Source organism: Rana temporaria, chromosome 3 (assembly GCF_905171775.1).
Source record: "Rana temporaria chromosome 3, aRanTem1.1, whole genome shotgun sequence".
NCBI classification, from domain to species: Eukaryota; Metazoa; Chordata; class Amphibia; order Anura; family Ranidae; genus Rana; species Rana temporaria.
In genome coordinates, this window is record NC_053491.1 from 104,710,104 (window position 1) to 104,727,576 (window position 17,473).

Sequence of the window (17,473 nt, forward strand, 5' to 3'; positions counted from 1 at the left end):
TCCTGCCCCCCAGGTGCACATCCTCACAGATACACACAGGCAGCTCCTGAGTTCAGGTTTTTAATCACCATGCACCCCCCATCCTCCTCCTAATCTTTACCAGCACTTGATGCAACGACTCCTCATTAACTCCTGGTCAAGTGATTACTCTTCATCTCAAGTCCTAATATGAGGAAAGGGGGAGTCGGGGGTCCGGTGTACTCTTCATCTCTTGAATGGGGGGCACACAGTGTTCCAGCACAGGGGCCCTATGATTTGTCACCGTCTGGTGGGGGCCACAAGCAGACCATTCATTTATGGAGCCCCAATACACACCAGACACAACATCTTCTAATGAGTGGGCACCTTGTGGGTGAGAAGTAGACGGACACAGAACATCATACCTTATACACATAGGACTGGAACTAGCGATGTACGATGTGATCTTCTCCTATGATCAGCGTCACTCACCTCCATCCGCTTCACTCTGCTTAGCAACAGATGCCTGAGCGCAGATACCACGCATGCGCACTGAGGTGACTGTACACGGCGCACCGCTTTCATTTAGTAGAGGTGATAGAGAGCCGGAAAAGGAGGTCTCCACATGGGAGCGGCGAGGTCTCTATTGGCGGCCATTTTTTAGAAGCCCGCAGAAACACACTTGTCCTTTTAGCCCTAGAAATATGTCTTCTTTACTAGAGACGTGAATACAACGCCTGAGAACAGTTATGTGGTGAGGTGACCCGGAAACGGCGTGCTGTGGCGTCCAGAGTTGCCATAGAGGAGCAGTGCGGGAGGGGTGACGGGTGAGTGTCCCCAGCAAGGACATAGGGACTGGGAGCAATGAATGAATGAGCTGGCAATTCCCTGTTTAGATTGGCTAGTCTCTGATGAGCATTCCTTCACATTTCACCTATTGATCTGCAAACATCACTATAGGGAAGACATTCGTTGTTAGGGTGTATATACACTGACTTACAAAAGGACTATAGAGTAATGGAGGATTACAACACCTGTCAGCGCAAAAAAACAACAACCCATGTGTCCCATTGGGGAGATTTCCCTTCATTTCCCATTCCATAGCCACAACAGGAAGTGAGAGGATATCTCTCCAATATGAGGCCATTCTGGGGTGTCCCCATTGGGGAGATTTCCTCTCTAGTAGGCCTCATACACTAGAAAAAAAAAGAGGGCCAGTAGCATTAGCTAAAAACGAATGAGACCTGTCTCGACCTAGAGCAAAAACACCAGGATGCCTTCATCCCTAAATGCTATGCGAGAACAAAAGTAGTGGGGTTGGGACTAAGGATGAGCTCTGGCGCGTTCGCATAGAACACGTGCAGAGCTCGCCAGGAAGTGTGCACGGCACTGCGCTAATAACAGCCAGGGAGACATTTCACGATCCCCACAGCCGAGCATCGGGACAATGTCTCCCTGGCTGTGATTAGCACAGCGCCGTGCACACTTCCTGGCGGGCTCTGCACGTGTTCTATGCGAACACGCCAGAGCTCATACTTAGTTGGGACTTTACATGAGACATGTTGGTGTGTATAATGACATATAGAATGAACTTAAATAAATTGAATGTCACAATTCCCTAGGGTACATCATAATAAAGCCGATATCAATAAAATATTTATGCTACAAAATGTAACCGTAAAGAATCAATAAAATACATAATAATACATTTAATAGCGAAATAATTAATTAGGGAACATGATTAGTGACAAACCTAATAAATGATAAGTAGTCAGATACATACAGATAATTCATACATGATATATGAAATTGATAATAGGTTATGGTATAATGTAGTTATCTGTTTCCATAGATGACTACTCAACGCGTTTCATGGCCTCTTGCTAATCGTCAGGCATTGGATGCATGGATGAACTAAATATTAATAAATAGGTCAGTAGCATTAGCTGTAGAATGAGGTTTGCAGAGTTTTTTTTAACTGCAGCAAAACTATACTCCCACAAAAGCTTATGGCTCAAAAACACAGAATAGCCATATTTTTCAGCCTTTTTAACCTTTTATCAGAGTTAGAGCATTTTTACAGCTGAAAAACTCCTCTTAAAGCGGTGTTCCGGGCATAATTTTTTTTTTTTTTTTGCAAGCTAAAATTAATCACATTAAATAGTCCCTAAAACATATTAATAGCCCCCAATCGTTCCAAAAATCATTGCAAACACTTGCCTTATATCCTCCAGCTAATGTTGTGGCCGTATCCATCATATGTGTGGGCATGTGAAGCCCAGTTCATTTTTCTTCCTGGTTTTTAGGGAGAGGTGCATGCTGGGTGATTTTTAGGCACAGTAATGCCCAGAGACTCCTGGTAAATGAGTGTCATCATTTCCCAGGAGGCAATGGGGTCTTAGGACAGGAAGTTGAACCACCTAGGACCAGGAACTAGGCAGATTACGAAATGTGCCTAGTAACAGCCAGATAGAAGTGTAAAATAATTATTATATATTTTTTTTACATTAAAGGCAAGCTGTTAATAGAAAGTTAATTTTTAGGGTGAAAATCCGCTTTAAGGGCACTTTCACACAGAGGTAGCGGTAAAGCACCACTAGTTTTAGCGGCACTTTATTGCTGTTTAAGCGGCGCTTTTAACCAGGGCTGTGGAGTCGGTAGATAAATGTTCCGACTCTGACTCCTCAGTTTTATGTACTTCCGACTCCGACTCCCCCGACTCCGACTCCTCTGTATTAATATGCAAATGTATTTTATACATTCCTTGAGGGAAAGAAACGCAACCTACCACAGGACTACTGGCTGGGAAGCCAACAGTCTACTGTATTGCACAGTTTAAGCAAAAGACAAACACAATGAAAACAAAGTTTTTTTTATTCTAAAACATGATTTTCCTAGGAGAATCCCATAGTCATGTTTAAAGTTTAAGCCAACAATCAGAGTTTACAAGTTTTTATAGCCTTAGCTAAATGACAGCAGTTTTTCCAATGGTTTACAGCTTCAGTCTTGAACTATTGGCCCTCCATTCCCTTCACTTATACAAGTGTCTCACTCTCTAGTCCTGCAAAAAACATATTTATTTAATCCCTTATCAGTGAGAGGCTAGGTTACACATGGACGCTGCGTTCCCTGTAACAGCAGAACACAACACTATGGAAAGTATAAGTATTGCAGCTCCTAATTGTGCGTTGCGTGCCATATAGTGAAGCGCATGAAAAGCATGCTTCTTCACGGTCACTTAACGTGTTCGTTTTGCGGTTACGTGAGGCATTGCATGCATTGGTCTTTATTCTTATAGTAGAGAAGTCATTAATTATAACTTTTTGTGAATTGGGACATTTAAACTTGCTTTTTTTTTTTTTTATTCCAATCTAAATTTAGTAGGAGTCGGTGCATTGTTTGCCGACTCCGACTCCAGGTACCCAAAATTTTCTCCGACTCCTCAACTCCGACTCCACAGCCCTGCTTTTAACTCCCAGAAAGGGGTTAAAAGCGCCACTCCGGCGTGTTCGCACAGTCCATGTGCAGAGCCCGCCAGGAAGTCTGCACGGCGCTGCGCTAATCACAGGCAGGGAGACATATTCCCGATGCTCGGCTGCAGAGATCGGGAAATGTCTTTCTGCCCGTGGGTAGCGCATCGCCGTGCAGACTTCCTAGCGGGCTCTGCACGTGGACTGTGCAAACACGCCGGAGCTCATCCCTATTTGTGGGTAAAATAGACAGAAATTGCACGTGGACTGTGCGAACATGCCGGAGCTCATCACTACCCACAAATAGAGCTTTCTTTTGGTGGTATTTGATCACCTCTGTTTTTTTTTTTTTTTTTTTTTTGCACTATAAGCAAAAAAAGACCAACAATAAAAAAATAAAATATATATATATATATATATATATATATATATATATATATATATATATATATATATATATATATATAAATTACTTTCTGCTATAAAACATATCCAGTAAAAAAAATCGAATTTCTTGATAAATTTAGGCCAATATATAGTCTTTTGGTAAAAAAAAAAAAACCCAATAAGCGTATATTGATTGGTTTGCACAAAAGTTATAGGGTCTTTTTTAGTTTTTTTTGTTTTACTAGTAATGGCGAAGATCAACGACTTATAAAGAGACTGCGATATTGCGGTGGACATTCAGACACTAACTGACACTGTTGACACTTTTTTGGAAGCAGTGACATTAATACAGTGATCAGTACTAAAAATATGCTCTGTCACTGTACTAATGAGACTGGCTGGGAAGGGGTTAACATCTAGGGCAATCGAAGGGTTAACTGTGTGCCTAGCCAATGTTTTTACTAGGGGACGTAATGGATTTTATTTCCTGCTTTGCGGGGAAAGATAATTACTTCCCCGCTGACAGGAAAGAGCCCTGTCCTGTGTAAATTCATAACAAATGCCGGGTGCCAGCGGTAAACCAACATCTGATGTTTAACAATTCCAGTTACCTAGTACAATATGCGTCTTTATTTTGTCTTTGCAGATAGTGCCTTCCTTCATTAATGGGATCATGTCCACATTGCGCTGGACTCGCTCTCTTCAGCTCACTTTAGCTGTCATTAAACCTGATGCTGTGGCCCATCCAGTTATATGTGAAGTAAGAAGATTTGTTTTCTTATCATACAATTGTTGGATAGAAAGATACAAAACCAACAAGGAAGAGCCTCCAAAAATAAAGGGGCATTTGTTTCTTGTATCTCCAGTGCTGGAGTGTTGGGATGTTTATAATAATAATGTTTATAATATTGCAGTTTTATATTTCGGATACTGGGGTGGCATAGAGAACACAAGTTAAAATGGGTAAAATATGCAAATCACACTGAAGAATCTGGGGAGATATTGGTTGTCCTCAGTAAATCTTCTTCTTTTTTTTCTCTCTCTCTCTCTCTCATGTAAAATTCACGTCAATTTGCTCTAAACCGAAATTCCCATTTTTTTATCATTCTTATTAGGCTGTACATCAGAAGATTCTGAATAACAATTTCCTCATTGTAAGAAGTAAGGAACTTAATTGGCGGATTAATGATTCACAGAATTTCTACCATGAACACGCAGGTGAGTATTATTTCTGTATTTTAATATATATAAAAATTAGTTGTGGAGAAAGCATTCATTTTGTCCCCTTGTTGAAACACGCCTCAGGTTGTAAGTGTTAAGGACCTTGCCCCTTTTTGCGATTTGGCACTGCGTCGCTTTAACTGACAATTGCGCGGTCGTGCGATGTGGCTCCCAAACAGCTTTCTTTTGGTGGTATTTGATCACCTCTGCGGTTTTTATTTTTTGCGCTATAAACAAAAATAGAGCGACAATTTAAAAAAAAATGCAATATTTTTTACTTTTTGCTATTATTATTTTTATTATACAGGATTTATATAGCGCCAACAGTTTGCGCAGCGCTTTACATCAGGGAAGACCGTATAGTCGCAATACAAATCTATACAGGAGGGATCAGAGGGCCCTGCTCGTTGGAGCTTACAATCTAGAAGGGAGGGTAAATAAATATCCCAAAAAAAACATATAAAAAAAACATTTTTTTTCCTCAGTTTAGGCAGATACGTATTCTTCTACCTATTTTTGGTAAAAAAAAATCACAATAAGCGTTTATCGATTGGTTTGCGCAAAATTTATAGCGTTACAAAATAGGGGATAGTTTTATGGCATTTTTATTACAATTTTTTTTTTTTTACTACTAATGGCGGCGATCAGCGTTTTTTTTCGTGACTGCGACATTATGGCGGACACATCGGACAATTTTGACACATTTTTGGGACCATTGTCATTTTCACAGCAAAAAGTGCTATAAAAATGCATTGTTTACTGTGAAAATGACAGTGCCGTTTAGGAGTTAACCACTAGGGGGCGCTGTAGGGGTTATGTGTGACCTCATATGTTTTTCTAACTGTAGGGGGGCGGGGCTGGACGTGTGACGTCATTGATCGTGTTTCCCTATATTAGGGAACACACGATCAATGAAGCTGCCACTGTGAAGAACGGGGAAGCTGTGTTTACACACAGCTCTCCCCGTTCTTCAGCTCCGGCGGCGATCGGGTCTGCGGGGGCCGCGGTCACCCACGGCTGGGCACTTAAAGAGGACGTACAGGTACGTTCTTGTGCCCAGCCGTGCCATTCTGCCGACGTATATCTGCAGGAGGCGGTCCTTAAGTGGTTAATTTGTAGCGCAAAAAAACAACAACCCAGAGGTGATCAAATACCACCAAAAGAAAGCGCTATTTGTGGGGAAAATGGTTGTAAACCTCAAACATGAAATCTGAACAAAGTATATCCTTCTATAGTGAGTACTTGTCTTAATTAAGAGCACTAAGTGTCACTTTTGTCTGCTGCTTCATTCCTCTGCTATCTGCATGAATCATGTCTGTCAAGTTTTCCTGACACCAAGAGAAAAAAAGGTGACGGGCAGGGAGCTCCAGCAATTTAACAACCTCTGCTCTGTTTCTGTGTGGAGGGGGGTTTGTCCCTTCCATCGAATCAGCTCTCAGAGTTTTCCTCACTGAGCAGAGTTACTTCAGCTCTCCACCCCCTTTTTTCTATACTCTCAAACAAGCTTTGAATGGACGTAACGAAGAAAGGGCTGCAGATAGACAGATACAACTTATGTAGGAGGATCTGTTTCATCTCTGTGTATTACCTGAGGCCGGTCACTTCACTAGTTGTACAGCATGTAAGGGTTTACAACCGCTTTTGCCATAAAGCGAAAACATTTCAGTATCTGCATTTCTGTTCATGCTGATCTGCCCAATGTCCTTGTTCTTTAGCAGAGCATATATACATATATTGTGTACCTAATCTAGATTTATATTTTTCATTAAGGGCGATTCTTTTATCAACGATTGGTGGAATTCATGTCCAGGTAAAATGCGCATTCTTTACACATTGTTTATCTCTATGTGGATACTTTCAGAATTAATTATTTGTATAGGCTCTTAGCAGAGCTGCATCAGTAATTCACTGGGGGTAGACAGGAATACTAAAGCTATGCTACAGCATTGTAGTGGTGTACTAAACTTACTTTTGATGCTTACATTATAGTTGTACTTTAAACGTTTTCTTGCATGGTTACCTTTTTTTATGTATTTTCACTTACCGTATTTATCGGGCTTCCCGCGCTGAGTTTGAACGCCGACATATACCGAGCGCGGTACATTCGGCCTAGCTCGGCTCCGCTCGCGGTCACGCCCTGTGCCGCCTCCTAGCCTTTATGCGAGACGAGCCTAGCGTGCCCGAGTGTACTGCGCTCGGTATATGTCGGCGGCGGCATTCAAACACAGCGCGGGAGGTGGGGAACGGCTCAACAACAGCGCGGGAGAAGCGGGGAGGACACCACCAGGGCCGAGGACGGACGCCGGACCGGAGATGGACGCCGGACAAGACACCAAAACTGTAAGTAATTAAAAAAAAAAATCCAGGAATTTCCCTTCTAGATTAGGGGTGCGCGCTATACGCCGGTGCGCGCTATAGGCAGATAAATACGGTACTTTATATACACACAATGGCCAGTTTATCTGGTTTCCCTTCTCTATCTATGAAACGGTCAACAACAGTACAGTTTAGACCCCTTTCACACTGGGGAGTTTTAGCGCTAGAAATAGCACCTGAAAACTGTCACCCCAGTGTGAAAGTCTGAGTGCTTTCACACTGGGACGGTGCGCTTGCGGGACATTAGAAAAGGTCCTGCAAGCAGCATCTTTGGGCGGTTTAGGGTTGGTGCATACACCGCTCCCAGACCGCCTCTGCCCATTGGAGTAAATGGATAGCGATTCTGAAGTAGCTGAAAATCGATTTGGAAGCGCTCCCCTACTGCCCTAATAGCGGCGCCAAAGCACCGCTATAACAGCGGTAAATTCGCCACTAAAACGAGCAGGGCTTTACCGCTAATGCTCGGGCGGCTGCAGAGTGAAAGCGGCCTAAATGTTTAGCATGCTCTTCACTGCTGTACAGAAAGCTTGCTAGAGCAGATGTAGACCTCCTCAGCTAGAACAAGACTGGCCAATCTTCTCTCATTAACCAGGTTTTTTCATCAACAGAACTGCTGCATCAGCACTCGATCCATGTGCTTCACGCATCTCCCCCGTTGTATTGCCTGAGTGAACAAGAGCTGAACCTCCTAACCATGTCTGCATGCTATGTATTAAGATACAGCCACATGATTGTTTATCTGTGGTAAATAGTAGTAGTACCTCAGTTACTTACTGTGATTATAGGTAGATTATTACATTAGTGTTGATTCTTTTATTTCATTTAAAAATACCAAGCATGCAGAGTTTTTTGCTGAAACTGATTAATGAAGACCATGAAAATAATAACATCTGACTCTTGTAATTGCCATGCAGTGGCCCCATGCGGGCATATATCCTAGCACATGATGATGCTGTCCAGTTGTGGAGGAGGCTTATGGGTCCAACAAAGGTCTTTAGAGCAAGACTTGATGCTCCAGAAACTGTCCGGGGAGAATTGGGACTTACTGACACTCGTAACACCACTCATGGATCAGGTGAGACCCTTCTGTTTACAAATAATAAATTGGTCATTGATGATGTCATCATCCACATTGGTAATGCAAGTGCATCTTGTTATGCTGCAAAGAGTTAAAGAAGTATAGCCAAAGCTATTTTGGCTGTACTTCTTCTGGAGATCAGGAGAGTGCAGTTAATTCTGCACTCCTGTGTCCCGTTTTTAGCCAACAGCGGGCTGAAGCCTGGTGTCGGCTGATGTCATTCAGCCGGACTGGACTCTGGATCGATCCTGACTTTACAGTGGAGGTCCACCCTGATGCCTTGACCGGCAGCTGGCTCAGCCTCTCAGCGATCCACTGGGAGACTGAGACATCCACTGCCCAGTGCTCCAGTGTGCGCTGGAGGGGCAGAGCAGAGAGGCAGTGACTGACAGTCACCACCTCTCTGCTCACTGAAGACTGAGAACCGAGGAATCAGCGGCATTTGATCACTCAGTTCTCAGTCGTAGAAGCGACATGGGACAGATGCAGCATGAGACCGATGCTGCACCCAACTAGGTGAGTATAAATGTTTTTTATTTTTTAAACCCATACTTCTCTTTTAACCACTTCCTTACCATGCTATAGCCAAAAGATAGCTACTGCACAGCTCTGTTGTTCTGGGAGGGCGTCCATGGACATCCTTCCAGAACCACACCCCTCGTGTGCCCCCTGGGGGCGCGCTTCCAGTGCACACTGTGATCGCTGTGTCCTTTGGATCGTGGTAATCTAGATCGCGGTAAAGGGCCGCTGTGTTTGTCCAATCACAGCTGATCACAGTGTTAACAAACTTGCTAGTTATCAGCAGTACTTTCTTCACACGCTGTCACATCGTGAGGAGAGCCGGTAACTGGCATTCATGACGGGACATGCACACAGACAATCGGTGCACTGATCATCAGTGCCACCTACCAGTGCCTATTAGTGCAGCCTCATTAGTGCTGCCTATGGCCCCTTTTACACAGGATTTCCGATCAGGTCCACCTGTCAGTTTTTCAGGTGGACCTGATCGGAGCCTCCATTCATAGCTGGTAAGGCTGAAAAAAAGACACCAGTTCATCCAGTTCAACCTGTGATGTGCGAGTGTGCTTGTGTTTATGTCATTGGTACATTGTATATCCCTGTATGTTGTGATGATTAAGGTGCCCATCTAATAGTTTTTTTAAACTATCGACGCTCCCTGCTGATACCACTGCTTGTGGAAGAGAATTCCACATTCTTGCAGCTCTGACAATAAACCCTCTACGCAGTTTACGGTTAAACCTCTTCTCTTCTGATTTCAATGAATGGCCACGTGTCTTTTTAAATTCCCTTTCACAGGATTTGTACATTGCTATCATATCCCCTCTCAAGCGTCTCCTCTCCAGAGAGAATAAGTTCAATGCTTGTAGTCTTTCCTCACGCCTATGGAGCGGCAAATGTCAGCCGTGACATGTTTGCTGACACCCGCTGCTATCCAATTCGATCCTGTCTGTGAAATCCAGACGGATGTGACCCTATTTTTCACCCAACTAGCGGATCGGATGAAAACAGACTGTCTTTTTTCATACAATCTCCCCATAGAGCAGAGCGGGACTCTGACAGGCCTGTCTCCGCACAGTAGGCAGAGACTGACCTGTCATCCGCCTGCTCAATGGCGATCAGTGGAGCGATCCCCTGCTAAGCGGAGTCCGCTGGGCGGACTGCCCGTGTGAAAGGACCCTAGCAGTGAAGGGAAAAAACGTTTCTTTTGCAACATTTTATAACAGACTAAATAAAAGTTTGTTTTTTGCAAATTTTCTGTCCCTTTTTTTTTTTTTTTTTTTTAGCAAAAAATATAAAAAGCCCAGTGGTGATTAAATATCACCAAAAGAAAGCTCTATCTGTCTCAAAAAAAGTACAGTGTTGCATGACTGCACAATTGTTATTCAAGTTGTTGCAGCAATGAAAATTGGCCTGGGCAGGAAGGGGGTAAACGTGCCCTGTAAGCAAGTGTTTCACCTATATTTCAGCTTTTATTATCATGTGCATATAATCATCTTAAAAGTATTTTTCAAACATATAAGTAATTGTCTTCTATGTATACTTGATGTTTTCATCTCCTTCTCACAGCTGCCACTTATTTCCAGCACTACACTCATTGCCTACTTCAAGTCATTTAGTGGTCACATTCAGCTGTCAGTGAACTCTCCTGAACTGACAAATCCATTAACTTGCATTGTAAAGATTTGCTCCATCTAAATAGATACACATACAGCAAAACAACTGCACAAATCCAATAACTTGGATTGTAAAGATTTGCTCCATCTAAATAGATACACATACAGCAAAACAACTGCAAATAGGAACCTGTCTATATCGGTATTTTATTTTACATAATATTTTATAAATGCTGAATGGAAGCTTGACACAATAACTGACTGTTCATGTGATTTGCATCGGGTAAATGATATGGCTTGGTCAACGGTTACTTACCCACTTCACTGTCGGTGTCATTGTGAACTTAAAGGGGTTGTAAAGGTACAATTTTTTTTCCTTCCTAAATGGCTTCCTTTACCTTAGTGCAGTCCTCCTTCACTTACCTCATCCTTCCATTTTGCTTTTAAATGTCCTTATTTCTTCTGATAAATCCTCCCTTCCTGTTCTTATGTCTGTAACTCCACACAGTAATGCAAGGCTTTCTCCCTGGTGTGGAGTGTCGTGCTCGTCCCCTCCCTTGGACTACAGGAGAGTCAGGACGCTCTCTACGTTGCAGATAGAGAAAGGAGCTGTGTGTTAGTGGGCGCCCTGACTCTCCCGTAGTCCATGGGAGGGGTCGAGCACGACACTCCACACCAGAGAGAAAGCCTTGCATTACTGTGTGTAGTTACAGACAGAAGAACAGGAAGTGAGAATTTCTCAGAAGAAATAAGGACATTTTAAAGCAAAATCTAAGGATGAGGTAAGTGAAGGAGGACTGCACTAAGGTAAAGGAAGCTATTTAGGGAAAAAAGATTGTACCTTTACAACCCCTTTGAAGTGGAACAATAGATTACCTGTGCAGTGTTGCTTTCCCATTGCTAGATTTCACATGACCACAAAGCTCCAGCTCCAGCTGTGGGTATGAGCTCTCTGCTGGCCAATTACACCCTGGACCTATGACATCACCTGCTGTGATCTATACCAGCTTTGACTCTTTTCAAGCTGTGATTGCTGCCCATCCCTTTCCACAACTTCCTGGATTCCCTGAATGCTTTGCAGTTTGTCTGATCATTTTTTTGTTTACTTTTCAAATCCAAAGGACTACATATCCCATGGTACCTTGCTGCCTGTAAGCAGCAATTCCTGTACTGACTCCGCCTTCTGGAACTCCTCCTCTCAGCACTTCTATAGCTAAGAAAGAAGGCAGACTGTGAATTCTGTGACACAGCAGTGCATTATCACAGGGCATAGTGGGTATGTGTCACAGAAAAGTATGTTTTCAAAATCATTCAGATAAATAGAATAGGCTAAATGTAAATCAAATACTATGTAGAATCAATATTTTTGACCATTGATACACTTTTTAAATGTAAATAATTTTTTTTCCTAATTTGTTCATTGTTTAAGTGGTCTTCCCTTCTAGATTCTGTAGACTCTGCCCGCCGTGAAATCTCCTTTTTCTTCCCTGACTTTAATGTTAATCGTTGGTATGAAGAAGAAGAGCCTCTTTACAGAGCGGGGCCATTATGCTATGACGAGGAGAAATTTGAACATCGGCTTGTGCAACATTGAGAGAAACGCAATGATTTGCACTGTGGAATGGATTATAGACAATACTTCAACAATGTCCTTATGCTTGGGATGTATTTCAATTTAAAATCTCATAAAAAATCCAAATTTTTTAAAAGTGAACTAATGGAAAGATGGTAAAAGGACAGAAGCAGTAATCCTGAAGCGATATACTGAATATTTATTTTGAGCTAGAATTTTTTTCTTAAAGTGACCGCATATAAGGTTAAAGGGTCACTAAAGGAAAACATTTTTTTTTTGCTGAAATGACTGTTTATTGGGTATAGAGACATACAAGTTAACTGATTCCTTTTAAAAATGATTAAAAATTGAATTTAATCTATCATATAATGTTCCTCGAGTTTCACTTTCTGTTTTAAAGGTACATACATGAAGTTCCGGGTGAGAGGTGAGTCGGGAAGACTCACAGAACAAAAACAAACAAATCCAGGGCAGTGTTTTGTTTTTAAAATGAATCTGATTGGTTCTGAGGAGTTTTAGACACTCAGTAATGACAGCTTAGACCACCGTGAAAATCTCCCAGTATGATGGTTATAAGGAAACAGGCAACCAGGAAGTGTGGCGATCACAGCAGAATTACAGCTACTTCAAAGCAAAAACAAAAAATGAGGACATGAAACCAGTACTGCAGTAAGGTAAAGGAAGCTATTTAGCTAAAAAAAATGTTTCCTTTAGTGACCCTTTAAGAGTTTCTGGAGGTATACACAACTGTCTTTACACAAAGGATGCACATCACCTCCCAGTGATGTCATGTAACAAAGTAACTTCTGAACTTCTTGGCATTTAAGGCTTCATGCACACTAGAAAGCAAAAAAAAACGGCTGTTAAAACACTGGACAAAAAACGCTAATATTTTGGCATTTTCTGCTAGTGTTTAGCTTGGTGTGCAAGCTACGTTTAACAGCTGTAGCATTAAGGAGTGAGACCTCCGGCATCCTTAACCAGTGAATAGCTGGTTCTTAAGGAAAAAATACATTGCCGGCAATACAAAAAATTAGAAAAAAAACAGCATGTGCCCCCCAAATCCATACCCTTAGATCTGGTATGGAATTTGAGGGGAACCCCTACATGAAAATCTATACCATACCCTAATCCCAGCATGCAGCCTGGCAGGTCAGGAAGGGGGGGACGAGGTAAGCAAGCAATGGGGCTGTGGGGGTCTGCGGGCAGGAGGCTTATTCAAATATGGAAGCAAGGAAGCTCCTACCCCCCTCCCATGTGAATGAGTACATAGTCCCTACTCATTCACTAAAAAAGTAAAAATGCAACACAAGTTTTTGATAATTCCTTTATTAAAAAATCTAAAATGTTCCCTGCTGTAGATCCGTCGTCAATGACGACGCCCGCCGCCACTGCTGACCTGAAAAGTAAAAAACCTTGGGTCCCGACGAAGGTTCCGATTGTCTGCTGGCTCCGCTGTCTGACAGTTCTTAAAAAACTAAGGGGCGAGGTCACCTGGTTGACATTGCGGGGTGGCACTGCCCCTTGTGATGTCACAGACTGAGGGCACGCTTGCTCGTGCCACCCTCCCCTTTTCCTGCATGATCAGATAAAGGTCTGGTATAGATTTTGGGGGGAACCCCACTCCATTTATTTTTTTGGTGTGGGGTCCATGCCGGTTTTTACATTTTGGCATGGTGTTCACCTTACAATCCATACAAGACCCGATTGGGGTATTTTTGTATTGCTGCCAATTATGTTTTCCCAGCCTGCTCCTTAGCAACCAACTTATGACTGGTTGTTAAGGACGCCAGCGGACTCTGCTTCAAAAAAAATCCCTGCTAACGCTGGACACCGACGTTAAGCAGAGTTTAGAAGCTGTCAGCGTTTTTCTGAAAAAAAACACTGCTGCTCCAGAACGAGCTGGCAGAGGGGTTTATTTTCTTCCACTAAATGCCCCTGCCAAAAAACACTGCCAAAAACCTATGTGTGCATAAACACATAGGATAATATGCAGAGGTGTTGAGAGGCAGTTAAAAAAATATCTGACAACCAAAACAGCAACTGTAAAAACACCCAGTGTGCATGAGGCCTAAGTAGATCATAAATGCCTGCAGATTGAAATTGACAGTACATTTTTAATGAGACTGCACTGAAAATTGTCCAATTTTAAAGTGCAGTTTTCATTTAACTCTTACTTCTTACTTTCTCAAATAATGGGTTACATGGTCACAGTGGCCTTTCAGGAGAGAGAAAATGCATTGGCTTTAAAGTGTTTGTATCCAGCCAGAATGTACTTTATAGGTTTCTGTTAAAAACTAAGGGCCAGATTCACAAAAGGGATACGCAGGCGTATCTGCTGATACGCCGTCGTATCCCTGTTTCTATCTATGCGGCTGATTCATAGAATCAGTTACAAATAGATATCCCTAAGATCCGACATGTGTAATTGTTTTACACTGTCGGATCTTAGGATGCAGTACCGCGGCCGCCACTGGGGGCATTTCTCGTCGTAATCCAGCGTCGGGTATGCAAATTAGCACTTACGGAGATCCACAAAGCTTTTTCCCTTCGTTAAGTCGCCGTAAGTGTTAGTTTGCCGTCGCAAAGATAGGGTACCTTTTACAAAGTGTAAAGTTAGTACACCATGTAAAAATGTACCCGTCTTTCCCACGTCGCACGTGGAGTGCTGCAGATGACGGAGTCATGTAAACTGACCACGGTGTCAGGGCTCAGCAGTCTTGATTAGCCGTGGTCAGTTACAGTGGGAGGGCAAAACCAGACAAGATTGGCCAGGTTTTTTACAGCTTCCAGAGGGGCAGGTTAGACGGCGCAAGCACTGTGCTGTTTAACTTGCTATGAGGGAACAGGCTCTCCTTCCTTCTTCCTTTTTTTTTTTTTTTTTGCCAGTTCATAATTAATAAAAATCATGAACTGGCATTATTTAACATAAATTCAAGTATTAAGTTGAGCAGCGCACAAAGATGTATTATATTTGAGAAAAGAGCTTGGAAAAGCATATCATTAAAAGTTGGAATCTATTGTATGTCTTCTAATTATTGTCGCTGATAATTTATATCATGTTATAGTAATTCAGGATACTACCCACTATATTTCATTAACTGTGACTGAGATTATAAATACTATTTTATTACTTACTATTAGGCAGAGCAGACACAAACAAAAAATTATTTTGCAGTTTGTTGGCATGATAAAATGCAATAATACAATGTGGGATCACAGCAAGCACAGACTGGCATCAAAATTAAAATGTTGTCCGTAGGCCAAGGAGCAGAAGACAATGCAATACAGCAGTGTTTGCTATATAATGTGTCTAGACGTTTGGAATACAGTTATCTTCAGCTTAGGGCCCTTTCTGATGTTAAAGCGATCTGTGTTTTTTATTTTAGTTTCTTAAAGGATCACTAAAGGAATTTTTTTTTTTTTTTTCGCTAAATAGCTTCCTTTACCTTACTGCAGTACTGGTTTCATGTCCTCATTGCTCGTTTTTGCTTCAACCACTTCCTGGTTGCCTGGCTCCTTATAACCATCATACTGGGAGCTTTTCACTGTAGGTCTAAGCTGTCATTACTGTGTGTCTAAAACTTAACAGAACCAATCAGATTCATTTTAAAAACAAAACACTGCCCTGGATTTGTTTGTTTTTGTTCTGTGGGTCTCTTTACTTCACATAAACATGAAACCAGTTTAAAAACGAAAGTGAAACTACAGGCACATTATATGATTGAATTTAATCTAGTTTTAATCATTTTTAAAAGGAATCGGTTAACTTTTATGTCTCTATACCCTGTAAACAGTCATTTCAGCAAAAAAAAAAAAATGTTTCCTTTAATGATCCTTTAACTTTGATAAAAAAATAAAAAAAAGAGTCTCATTTAACTTACAGGCATGACCCTGTTATAAAATAATTGTGTGTACATATTTAAAACACACTACCCCAAGTGTCACATCTAAATGTATTTATGTTGTTATGTTTATTTAGCGTTTTATTGACCCAAGTCTGTGGGTGATGTGATTTGCTGTTTGTGCTGATTAGCTGAAGTCAGCCTCTGCCCCCCATTTGTATATCACTGCATGAAAATAACACTTGATCCAATAAAGACACAGCTCTGCCTGCTTTCACGCGATTAAAAATGTATGACAAATGGCAGACCAGTGATTATGGGTTATGGAAAATGAGCCAGATCTGGCAAACTTTGGCTTAAAAAAGACTAAGGGCCAAATCACGTAATCGCATGCATTATTGCAACATTTGTAATGTATGTCAACACGCATCCAAAAGCACAACCTTGTCATACTGAAAGCATATTGACAGTAATACACTTGATATTGGTTGTAATGAGTTGGTTTGCCAGATAAGCTATTTTTGAATTGGAAGATGCTTACCGTATATACTCAAGTATAAGCCGAGTTTTTCAGCACATTTTTTTGTGCTGAAAAAGCCCCCCTCGGCTTATACTCGAGTCACCTTTTTGTGCCTGATCTCCCAAACTTTGGGGACCCGGTACTTGGCACACCTATAGCCCCATTCTTCCTCTACAAGTGTGCAAAGTTTGTTGTCCGGGGGACCTACGACCGGGGAGCACCGATTTTTCAAAGTCAGGCACCCCTTCCATAGACTCCCATGTTAAACGGTAATTTCTCCGGTAAATTTGGGGACCCGGTACCGGCCGGCCATAGGTCCTCTGGACCCGAAGCACACATGTAGCACCAGTTCTCCTCTATAGGTGTGCAAAGTTTGCTGTCTGGGGGACCTACAGCCAGGGAGAACCGATTTTTCAAATCTGGGCACCCCTTCTATATACTCCCATGTTCAACGTAAGTCTAGTCATGGGCACAGTGAGGCATGCAGATGGACACCCTAGGCTTATACTCAAGTCAATAAGTTTTCCCATTTTTTTGTGGTAAAATTAGGTGCCTCCGCTTATATTCGGGTCGGCTTATACTCGAGTATATACGGTATATAGAAATTGTCATTATAACAGATCAGGAATGCTTGTGTAGTAAGCACAGCCTTGTCTTTTATACTACTTGACAAATGTAAATCATATAGACACCAATACACAATACAGTATATAGATTACTAACAATGAGTTTGCTTGCCAGATTCCTTCTTCCTTGCTCTCCAGTTTTATATGCTTGAGAGTTAGTGGGTGTCACTGGAACTCTGGTTTAAATCAGAGTTCCAGCCTATTAGTGTTTTATTAAAAGTCAGCAGCTAGTAAACGTGTAGCTGCTGACTTTTAGTAAACTTACTGTACCTGCTCCACGGTCC

The 17,473-nt window shown here is 42.0% G+C and overlaps 2 protein-coding genes across 4 annotated transcripts in view; one reads left to right on the forward strand and one right to left on the reverse strand.

Annotated features, from left to right (window-relative positions):
• The window catches only part of LOC120931581 (rab-like protein 2A), a 31,792-nt gene extending 31,271 nt beyond the window's left edge, over positions 1-521 (reverse strand). The window contains exon 1 of one of the 2 annotated variants that reach the window (XM_040343164.1): positions 451-521. The gene's annotated coding sequence lies outside the window, so the exon portion shown is untranslated. Of the gene's footprint in view, positions 1-383 lie in introns of both variants that reach the window. The other variant, XM_040343163.1, reaches the window with a different exon arrangement.
• Positions 522-629: 108 nt separating this feature from the next.
• Positions 630-12,320, forward strand: NME6 (NME/NM23 nucleoside diphosphate kinase 6). 2 transcript variants are annotated; one of them, XM_040343166.1, is made up of 7 exons: positions 630-785; positions 1,811-1,890; positions 4,462-4,575; positions 4,931-5,033; positions 6,807-6,846; positions 8,327-8,487; positions 12,071-12,320. In XM_040343166.1, the coding sequence occupies exons 3-7, from the start codon at positions 4,489-4,491 to the stop codon at positions 12,217-12,219; spliced, it is 540 nt and encodes a 179-aa protein (XP_040199100.1). In that variant the 5' UTR covers positions 630-785; positions 1,811-1,890; positions 4,462-4,488; the 3' UTR covers positions 12,220-12,320. The 2 variants fall into 2 exon arrangements, with proteins under 2 accessions (XP_040199100.1, XP_040199099.1); XM_040343165.1 differs by lacking the exon at positions 1,811-1,890.
• Positions 12,321-17,473: the final 5,153 nt, after the last annotated feature.

Coding starts and splice junctions, on each gene's coding strand:
- NME6 (XM_040343166.1), top strand. CDS start 4,489: ATGTCCACATTGCGCTGGACTCGCTCTCTTCAGCTCACTTTAGCTGTC. Junction 4,576..4,930: donor CCCATCCAGTTATATGTGAA/GTAAGAAGATTT, acceptor CATTCTTATTAG/GCTGTACATCAGAAGATTCT. Junction 6,847..8,326: donor TTGGTGGAATTCATGTCCAG/GTAAAATGCGCA, acceptor ATTGCCATGCAG/TGGCCCCATGCGGGCATATA.